The 11,615-nt window shown below is 36.8% G+C and overlaps 1 protein-coding gene across 1 annotated transcript; it reads right to left on the bottom strand.

The window, feature by feature from the left end:
* Window positions 1-2,462: 2,462 nt before the first annotated feature.
* On the bottom strand, window positions 2,463-2,958 carry LOC110680927 (the record flags this gene model as incomplete). Its single annotated transcript, XM_021856709.1, is given in 1 exon segment — window positions 2,463-2,958. A coding segment is annotated over 1 exon segment (444 nt), but the record flags the coding sequence as incomplete, so codon positions are not given.
* Between the last annotated feature and the right edge of the window lie 8,657 nt (window positions 2,959-11,615).

The raw sequence follows: 11,615 nt of genomic DNA, 5'->3' as shown, positions 1-11,615 counted from the left end.
GTCTATTTTCTAAAGTTTGAGTTGCGGCAACTGCAACCAGTGCATTTAAAGGAGTAGTTTTGGTGCAACCGGTTATTTTACGTAAACATTGGTTATTAATTGTATTTAAAAGTTTTTTATTTGTCTTTCTAGCATTATTGTATATTGATGCTCCATATTCTATTACACTGAGGAAAATTGCATTATAAACTTGAATCATTGTTTGTGGATGAGCACCGTGTTTTATTCCATTGATTACTTTAATCATGTTAAGTCTGTCTATTATTTTTAGTTTTGTATTCTTAATGTGTATACCGAAGCTCATGTATCTGTCTAAAGTTATTCCAAGGTATGGGTGGGATTTAACAGTTTCTATTTCATTGTTATTAATTTTTAACTTTAATACGTTGTTGCTATTTTGAAAAAGTATTGCTTTTGTTTTTTGAGAATTTACACTAAAATTTAATTTTTCCAATTCGTTATATATTGTATTTATGGCATGTTGTGTTTTGATACTCAATGCTTCTAGGGATTTCTCTTTTATTATCATTGCAAAATCATCTGCAAATTGTATTAATATAACATCATCATCAAATATAAAATGTAGAGCCGCGGTATACACATTAAATAATGTGGGTGATAATACATCACCTTGTGACAGTCCATTAGAAACAAATCTTTCAATAATTTGATTTTTCAAAGCGAATGATATTTTTCTGTTTCGTAGAAATTGAGCGATCCATGACGTTATTTCACCAGGTACACCAAAGTCAATAAGAATATTTTCAAGAATTTCTGTTTTAACGGCATTAAATGCATTTGACAAGTCTAAAAATACTACTGCTGTCAAAAAATTCTCCCTTTTATTTTGTTTAATTAAATTAACTAAAAAATTTGAACAAGTTATAGTGGACATATTTTTTCTAAAGCCAAAAGATGTATCCGGAAATAATTTATTATCTTCTAAAAAGTTTTGCAATTTAACTAAAACAGCCGAATTGATGATTTTTGTGAAAACTGGTACTAATGAAATTGGCCTTTTCCCCTCAATACTATCCTGGTCTTTACCAGGTTTTGGAATCGCCACAATTTTTATTGTTTTGAGTGTCATCGGTAATAGCAATCTTTCCAGATATCATTTAAAAGATTCACGATTGTAATTTTAGCTTCCGGTTGTAGTTGTCGCAACATTGAATATAATATCTTATCTTCTCCTGGTGACGATCTTTTATTTTTGGCATTAATAATGTTATTGAACGTTTCAAAATTAAGTATATTATTCTCAACGTGGTATGTTGAATCCACCATGAAAAATGGATCATTCATACCAAATGTTTATCAAGAAATGATTCTGCCATTGATTTGTCTTCTTGAAGTATGTTGTTTGAAGGAGTTTTCTTACGTTTACCAGTTAATCTTCCTATTTTTGTCCATAATTCATTCGAAGACATTGTGAGATTAATTTCCTCAACAAAGGACTTGAAACTTTGACTTTTAGAATCTTTTTAAGTTTGTTAAATTTAGCTTGTGTTTTCTTGCATTCCAATAATTTTCTAAAGAAGATTGTTTATTGAATTTTAATCTAGCTTTGTTTTTTCATCCCATGCCTGTGACAATTCTTTTGACCACCAGTGTTTTGGTGTAAAATTGTTACGTATTGTACACTTTTTATATATCTCAGCTATTGTGTCTTGAATATCCTGAATACTATTGCAATTATCTAATTTTAATTTTTGAATTTCTTCATTTATTTTTTTATGATTGTAAACATATTTTCTATTATCTATTGCATGACAAATAAAATTTAGTTCAATAATTAAGTGATGGCTTCCTATTCCAAAATCAAGAGTTTTCCATTCAAAATTGGTAAATATATTTGGAGTGAATAGCGTGAGATCGATAGCTGTTGATTTCTTGTTTAACTGTAGTGGAATAAAAGTTTTGGAGTTATCATTTAGGAGAATTAAGTTATTATCATTAATGAAGTTCATAACAATGGACCCTTTTGCATCAGTGAAATCATTTCCCCAGGCATGATGATGGGAGTTAAAATCTCCTCCGATCAAAACTCTAGAGTGATTTTTTATTGAATCAAAATCTTAGCCAGATCATTTTCTAAATCTATTTTTGTTATCGAGGGAGCGATATATATAGCTACAATAACCATGTCTAACGTACATACTTGAATCGCTACAGCCTGTGTAGCGTTAGAGAGCAAAGGCATTTTAATTGTTTTATAACCCAGATCTTGTTTTAGATAGATGGCGCTACCTCCGTAATTATCTACCCTAGAATCTACAAATCTGTGATACCGAGAAATATTGTACTTACTAGTTTGTTCTAAAGATTGATTTGTCCAAGTTTCAGAAAGTAAGACAGCTGAATAGTCTCCCACAGTCAATATTTTCTGCAACTCATCCTTATTTCTGGAAAGGCTTTGTATGTTACACTGTAGAAACCTGAAATGATTCATTGGTGAGAAAAGATAAATATGAGATTAGTTAATTGAAAATTCCGTGTGGTATGTAATGTATTTTATGCAATAATGCTTTCAAGGTTCAAATATTTTTTAGAATACTCTTTTATCGTTTCCTGTAGTTCTTCTGTGACCCCAGGGCATTGGATCAAGGCCGTGTAAAAGTTCGCGAGTTCACCCCGAACGTTGCGGTTCGCCGTTTCTTGTGCGTCGACGTTGGCTTTTCTGATAATGTTGTCCCAACGTTCCCGTTCGCTAACAACATGTCGATTCTCCAACCCGGCTCCTTTAGACGATACTTCCACGTTCCGATCTTTGATCAGCTGTTGGCGTTCATCGTCGATTCTCATTTTCTTAGCTCCAACCGGTGTACTGTTTGCTGGTTTCTTCACAGCACCCAGCGGTCGTTCATCCGATCTGTTAGTTAGGATGTCATTCCTTTGCTGTTGGTGGTTGTTTCGCATGGTGAACCGTCCAGCTGTCATCTTTGCGAAAGTATTTGGCAGCAATATCAGCCAAAACGTCGTACTGGTTCTGTGTTGTGAGCGGAGCAATGAGTTCTCTGGCCTCCACATAGGTCAGGTTTTTCTTCGACATCATTGTTTTGATACTTATCTCTCGCTGTCGGGAAGGGCAGTTGGGATCCGTGGTACGATGATCCGATTTCCGACAATGCAGGCACTTCACTTCATTGGGGCATTGTTCTTCAACTTCCTCGTGTATGCGTGAGCATTTGCCACATCGCTTGTTCGATTTGCAGCTTTCTTCTTTATGGCTGAAGCGGTGACAGTTGTTGCAGAACACGAACTTTCGGATGTACGGTTGGACCTTAACCGACGACCCAAACACCTTCATCTTTTCCGGCAAACTGCTAGCCCTGCATGCAACGCTGACTAGGTTTGAAGCAACTTTCATTCCTTTTTCTCGATCCCATCTGTTCAGCCTGTAAAGATTCACTACCGGGTACGAGCATTCGTAGTCCTGCTCAATATCCTCCATCTCGAAATCCGTCGGAATGCCTCCGATGACGCCCGTGATGCAAACCAGATGTCGGGGAATGTACGCCTTGTAACCTTTTTCCGTCAAAACGGCTTCTCCTACTAGAAGATTCGCCTTCATCCATGTGTTGAAGAACACAATGATTTTATTGCGTCCGAGATATTTCTGCTCCGTGATCTGATTCCGGTATTTGTCGAGCTTACGCAGCACCGATCCCACCGAAAACTTGTTGATGCGTTTCGTCTTGTCAAGTATTTCGACGTATACTCGATACGGTGCAGCATCCCTAGCCGTATACAGGTACGATTCACGTGGTGGATCGTCCGCCATATTGTCTTCGCCATTTTCAATTGGGTCTTTTCCTTTGTCCGGAGGCAGACCACCGCCTCCTCCAGTCGCCATGTTTTTTCTCTTCAACGACACTTTTTCTCTTGACCTTCTTTTACAATTTCCGATCAATCGAATAAAACTTAGCTTTAATCGGTTTTGCAAAACTAAACACTGGATTCTGCACTAGATTCCGCACGTAAAAGCTATTCCGAAATCACAAATCAATCCGAACAAAATAACGAGAACTGATCGCACGCACTCGGAAAGTTCCGCTCGCAAAGGCGTTCACTACTCGAATGAATGGATAGGGTGATTATGATGACGTCCCGTGCGGCCTTAATGAGCCTATGCATGCTATAAAACGTTTGACTTTTACTGTGCGCCCTGTTTTCACATCGCCCGTGAGAGAGAGCGAGACAGCACCAACACACGGCGCACTGTAAAAGTCATGAGAACAAAAGAATTTATGGCACGTACAGAGGCTCATGCGCTAGCAAAGCAGAAGTGCCGGACGAAGAATGCGACGGCAAAGCAGGATTCCGGATTTAGAGCATCGACGATGGTGGTATTACGGTTATCATTCCAAATACGGCAACGAACTGCGACTTTTGGGTTTACCAAATGATGAAGTGTCGCACGCCGGAAATCACATGCGTCGGTGAATTTTGAACAATGATTTCTAAAACTTTTTAGTGATGTCATCCACCAAACATGCAGAATAATACATAAAGAATAATCATTGAGACGATTGAACTGGCCAATTAGGTTTAAAGTCTAATAAACGAATAAATAAAGAAATACATAATATGTCATGTAAGATATAGTTTGGTAAAAATCACACGATTAACATTTCGATTAAATCGATTTTTTTCTGCTTGCTTGCCTTCTTCATACCAGATTATTTATTTCTTTTGTATGCTGAGAAACAAAACTGTTCTAAAACATATAAAAATATCTTTTGAGCATCAGAAGCATTATGAACTTGATGAACTATGTTGATAAGTAACCTTTAAGCTGATACAATGCAATGAAAATTGATTTAACTCATTACATAAATGCATATTCTACAGCAAATATCTCAAAAAACTAGACGTGCTATAACGGAATAAAAACATAAGATTTCGACGTGAAATAAACATGGGATCTCTAAATAACAAACTGAAAAAAAAAACAACTTAAGCAAACATTTTACTATGGGAAACTCATTACTCTTTTATTCCTTGTAAATGTTTTTCGTAAGTGGTATTATGGATTGTTTTCATAAGAATATCGCATGTAAAGCAAATCTTTTTCTTGTAACATTGTTTCATAGTTGATTCTCTTGGTACCTATTCCAATATGACCAATTTCATCAATGTATGTCAAGTAACGCACCTACAGTATCGGACATATAAAATGCACCAGAGCCGTTTTCCCATACACAATGGTCAACTTTAGGTAGCTATATCTCCGCCGTTTCTCAACTGATTATTTTTATTTTTCCTAAGACGAACTACAAATAACCTCCAATATTTTAAAGCTATTGAAGAAGCTGTGTGGACATAAAATGCACCAATAGTAATCTAGTAGAAAAACTATGCGTCGAATCATATTGATATCTTCAGCGTATTTGCTCCTTATCACTTCATGAACAAATCTGCTAAAGACACCAAGTTGATCTAACGCATAACTATTTTACTTCAGTGCGCATCGTACCTTCGTGCTGTGCGTAAACGAATTCTCTCTGCTCTTGGAAGTTTTCTTAAAAACTACCTAAAGCAATAAATCAGTACTTTTCAGTGCTACATAAACAGTACTTTTCAGTGCTAAAATTAAAAACGGTACTTTTCAGTACTACTTAAACAGTACTTTTCAGTACTATTTTTTCTACTATTGATCCCTTTACGATCCTTGTTTGGACCCGTGCCTTCGATTTTTCGTTGGACCCGTTGGCGAAAGCTAGCGGTGGTAATCCTTCTTGGACACCGTCTAGGGAAAAAACCTCTCGAAGGTCACGTCTTTCTCGTCTATTAACTAAACATGGTATGAACAACTAACAAAAGGAAGGGTGAATATCTGAATTCACTACTTCCTTCCAAAAAAGTGGGTTTTAAAACTGTCACTACACGTGTCAAGAATGGAAGAAAGGACGCTTCCCCGGAATGCGAAGTTTCTTCCAAGGGTGAAATGAATAATTGTATCGAAATGAGCAATCAGTACGATGCTCTAGACAAATTTTCCGAACACCAAATCGAAGCAGCCTCTAGCCCAGGCTCTTTGATTCAAGTGAGGAAGCAAAGAGTGCCGCCTATCGTGGTCAGTTGTTCCGAATAGGGTCCTAAAGCACTGTCCCAATTTCAGTGCCAAACGCTTAAGTTTAGGCTAAAAACACCTGTCTACTCATTTTTTTAATGTTTTCCGTTGGTTTAAGTCCAAAAAACATTTTTTCATGTTTCTTTAGATTTTGTCACACCCCTTGGCTTAAACTCAAGTTTTGGGTATATTTTGTTTTCCGTGTCCCCTCCGAAATGTTAGATAGGAACAACCCCACTGTTAAAACTAAAAGCCCTGTGGTGTTTTTGCCGATTAAGCGAACGTCAAACATGATCAAAAGTGTCAAGGTTTATTCATGGACCCAATTTTAAATTAAAGTTTAATCGTGATATAGCCGTTATTTGAGCGGGAAAAAATTGCTAAAGTAGTTGAAGTTACATGCTCTTTCGTGTTATTAATTAAAAACAAGAATTCATTAAAAATTTTAGGACCCAATTTGGGGGTTTTAGGCAGGAGATCTTGAACTCCATTAGGGGAATCAAGGTTTCCTTCCAAATCGCAAAGAAAGGAGACTGTCGCGTTTTGCCGGAAACTATTAAAGATCGTGAACTTCTTCTCAGACATCTTGAAGAGAAGAAGCACAAATTGTTTACATATGACGACAAAACTGAACGTTTGTTCAAAGTTGTCTTGAAAGGTCTCTCAAGTGACTATAAGTCACCTGAAGAGATCAAAAATGGAATAGCTTAGCTTAGCTTACACAGTACGAACGGAACCTGTAAAATTATAGCGAGTCGAATGTAACAAAAGGACTCCATCATATATGATAGAAAATTATGTGCGATCTTAAAATTACATTGCTGCTGGTTCGAAAATGTTCTATAAATAGCTTTCAAACAAGAATATCTAAAAAAGATTTAGACGGGAATTGAACTCGTAACCTCTGGAGCAATAACTGCACGCCCGAGCTCTCTCGGCTGTCTCATCATCTTGGCAAGTAGCTGACAAAAGTTGAACAAGTTCTGCGTCAAATGAGTGTATCATAGGATCGCTTCGACGGTTAGCGGTTTCATCGAGAAGTGATTGAATGAGCAGTCAACAATGCGGAGCATTCTCTCGGTCGCGTGATTGTTGAGCGTGGCTGGGTTTGTTTTGTAGCAGATTCATGTAAATTTCTAGCGGATTTAACTGAAATATAGTTGGAAGGGCCTTGATTGGTTGAGAGATGGTCATATTTGCTTCAGCTGTTGGCTAACGCTTGTAATTTTCAAATGCCTGCCATAATTTTCCGTCGATGTCCAAATTGCGTGTTGTTTAATATTCACAAATTTTTGCTGTATAGACTGACTACACATATCAATGGTTGCTATTCCGTGATTGACCGAAGTCAGTGAAAATGCACAAAGAATCAACTAGAAGTTCGGCTGGGATTGGCCATAATCTTCTTCAGTGTGCATAATTCAGTGCCTCTATTTATACAGGGTCAATAACGGCGCCGGCCACGTCCTTGCAGTCAGGTGGGATTGGGGGAAGGAATGTTAGTGTGTAACCTTTGCTATTTGGAGACCGTGTTTGCCTCTGCATCTCCGCAAAGGTTACTGGGAGGGATGTTTGTTAATGGGGAGGATCGTTGGGTCACAGGATTCACTTTGATAAGCGATTAGACCACGATAAACGATTATTTGTGAGATATAAACATACTTAGAAATATAAAATTTTCGATTGACATGAAAAATTTTCAAGTATGAGAAAATAATGCCGCCACTTGAAGTGACGAACCATTCAAAGCTTGTTGAACAAATAGCTAAAAGCAACATTCCTACAGGATATTTTACTCAAATTGAAAAAAAAAATATCGATTGGCTAGACCATCACATAATATTCTTATGCCGACACTTACAGTGGCGAACCATTCAAAGTTTTTTGAATAAAATTAACGTTTTGCAAGTCTACACTTCTAGTACAGACCAAACCATTCAAAGCATTTTTTTATGTATAAAAATAAAGGTAAGTGATTTAATACAAAACATATAAAATAATAAAGTTATGAATAAGAGTTTATGCCGACACTCACAGTGACGAACCATTCATAGTTTGTTGAAAAATCATATTTATGTAACGATTAAATGTGCGGTCATACACACTCTACAGACTTGAAAAAAAAGCATGAAACGAGCTCACCGATTGATCCTTCATCCTTGATTGAGCAGCCACAATCCACTTTCAGCTTCACTCGTGTGCTCGGCCATATAAAAGCACTCAGAAAAAAACGCGTCACCTGAGAGGAAAAAAAACTGACGACTTCTCGGACTTGCTCGACGCACTGCCCGGCAGAAAAGAACGCGTCACCCGAGAGGGAAAAAACTGACGACTTCTCGGGCGTTCTCGATGCACTCCCTGAAGAGATCAAAAATGGAATAAATGATTTACTTGAATTTTCCCCAGTCCAAGTAATCATTATGAAAAAGAGTACCCAATCTGGCATTGTTCGGAAAGGGCTTACTCAAGAATATCATTTAGTTCACTTTAACAAAAATAATTAAATAATATGAAAGCTTTAGAAAAAGCAAAACTTATGTTCGATATCCGTGTGACGTGGGAACATTTCCAGAAACCTGGAGGAAATTACCAGAACCCCACTCAGTGCCGTCGGTGCCAAAAGTGGGGTCATGGTACAAAAAATTGTCGCATGGATGCTAAATGCATGATTTGCGGAGGTACTTCTCACGCTAAGGACGTCTGTCCTGTGAAGAAGATACCAGAAAGTTTGAATGCGCCAATTGCAAGGGCCCTCATAAAGCTAACTTTTGGGAATGCCCTTCACGCAAGAGAGTCCTTGAGGCTCGTGCCAGGCAGATGAAGGATAATATCCGTTACGATAACGGTCGTTTCTGGAATTTGCCTGGTAGAGTATCGAACAATGCTCATTTTTCAGTTAACGATCGCTTGATTAGGAATCATACCCACCAGGAAGATCATAATCAGGCTCATTCACAAACAAATTTTAATCCGTCGGGTAGCCGTTCGAATCTTTCAATTTCGAATGTATCTACCCACGGAAAATCCTTTGCTGATATCGTAGCAGTTAATTTGAACTCCTCCCCTGTTCGTACTATGAGTACCCATTCTACTTGTTTCAAATCAAATGGAAAAAACCCTACCGCCACAGGTAATTCCTTCTCCGCTTCTTCGACTACCGAAAATTTCAATGGGAAATCATAAGATGTACCCACTTCAAATGATAGGTCTGCCTCTGATTTTAATTTTCTAACTGAACAATTGAATCTAATGATTGATGCAATGTTCAAAGCCACCACTATGACTGAAGCAGTCCAAGTAGGTGTAAAATTTACAAATCAAATTGTTATTGGGTTACGTTTTCCTAATGGATCCAAATAATAATTTAAATATTTTAAATTGGAATGCTTGTTCTCTGAATGGTAAAGAGGACGAGCTGTTTAATTTTCTTACAGCTGAAAACGTGCATATAGCAGTTATTACCGAAACGTATTTAAAACCTGGATCTAAACTCAAAAGAGATCCTAACTTTTTTGTTTATCGTAATGATCGACTTGATGGGGCATGTGGGGGAGTTGCAATCATCATTCATAGGCGTATAAAACATCAACTGTTTTCGTCATTTGAAACTAAAGTTTTTGAAACTTTAGGTGTTTCTGTTGAAACACAGCTTGGTAAATATACTTTCATAGCTGCCTATTTGCCTTTTCAATGCTCTGGACAGCAAGTTAATTTGCTCCAAACTGACTTGCGAAAATTGACTCGCAATAAGTCAAAATTTTTTGTCATTGGTGACTTTAATGCCCAACATCGGTCATGGAATATTTCTCAAAGTAATTCCAACGGCAGAATTTTATTCGATGAGGATATTTCTCAATTCAATACCCTGATAGCCCTACATGTTTTTCCTCTTCTAGAAATCCATCTACGATTGACTTGGTCTTAACCGACTCTAGTCATCTTTGTAGCCAATTAGTTACTCATGCTGATTTTGATTCTGATCATGTGCCTGTTACATTTCAAATATCCCATGAAGCGTTTCTCAATCCTATCAGCTCCACTTTCAATTATTTACGAGCCGACTGGAATACATATGAAACGTATGTTGACTCTAATCTTGATGTTAACATTTCTTTAGAAACTAAACTTGATATTGACAATGCTCTTGAAACTTTAACAAATTCCATTGTTGAAGCCAGAAGCGTTGCAATTCTAAAATGTGAAATAAAATTTGAATCCGTGATTATAGACGATGATCTTAAACTCTTGATCCGTCTTAAAAACGTGAGGAGAAGGCAATTTCAATGCACTCGTGATCCTGCTATGAAAATTATATGGCAGGATTTGCAGAAAGTAATTAAGAAACGTTTTGCAGATTTAAGAAACAAAAATTTTGAAAATAAAATTTCTCAATTGGACCCTCTAAGCCCTTTTGGAAATTATCTAAAATCTTGAAAAAACCTCAGAAGCCAATACCGGCATTGAAAGAGGAAAACAAATTATTACTAACTAATTACGAAAAAGCTCAAAAACTTGCTATGCAGTTTGAAAGTGCGCACAATTTTAATTTAGGACTTACTAGTCCAAGTCCAAGTCAGGAGTTCGAAAATATTCTCAATCAAGAGGACGTTTTCGAAAATGCCTGGGAGACTGATTTGGAAGAAGTGAGAACTATAATTAAAAAATTCAAAAATATGAAAGCTCCTGGCGATGATGGAATTTTCTACATCCTCATCATAACTTCCGAAAGTAGCTTATCATTTTTAGTTGATATAGGGTGCCGGTGCCATTAGTGGACTACCTAAGCTATAAAAAATCATAACAAAATAACGAAAAGCCTTAGCAAAGATCTTTTGGCGTCAACAGAAAGATTTCAACCTCTACTATATGGGAAAAATATAAAAAGAGTGATAAAACTAATTTTTTAACATAAAATCGCTTGAGCCACTATTGGTACACGTGTTCCAGTAGTTGCGCTAGTGCTCCAGTAGTAGACGTTTGGGAATTATACAAGGAATTTTAAACAAAAAGGCAAATTTTTGCACAGGTTTAACATTTTTCCCTTCGAACAGCAACTAATATCTTTCGAATAAAGCATTAATAACATCTCTGGAACTTTTCATCATTTTTATTCATTCATTTTAAAAACTGCTTCCATTCGTTGATCCACTACTGGAACACGACGGCAACTATTGGTGCAAGGGATCAATTTTTTTGCGTAAACTTAATTATTTATATGACTTTTTGATGAAATAAAAAGCTGAAATTTGGCAAATCGACTAAACTAGAGGCGATCTATACACCAAAAATAGCACATGTCGTTTTTATCAAAAAATGTACGTTTTATTCCATAATACAATCTACTGGTACATTACAACCATTGGTACCGGCACCCTATTCAACAAATGTTTTCAATTAGCATATTTTCCTGACAAATGGAAAAATGCTAAGGTTGTTCCAATTTTAAAACTAGACAAAAATCCAGCAGAAGCTTCTAGCTATCGTCCAATCAGTTTGCTTTCCTCCATCAGTAAACTTTTTGAAAAGGTTATTTTAAACA

The sequence above is a fragment of the Aedes aegypti genome, unplaced genomic scaffold (genome assembly GCF_002204515.2).
Source record: "Aedes aegypti strain LVP_AGWG unplaced genomic scaffold, AaegL5.0 Primary Assembly AGWG_AaegL5_hic_scaff_2071_PBJ_arrow, whole genome shotgun sequence".
In the NCBI taxonomy this organism is placed as follows: Eukaryota; Metazoa; Arthropoda; class Insecta; order Diptera; family Culicidae; genus Aedes; species Aedes aegypti.
Note: the sequence above shows the minus strand (reverse complement) of the source record. Positions and strands in the feature narration are given on the sequence as shown.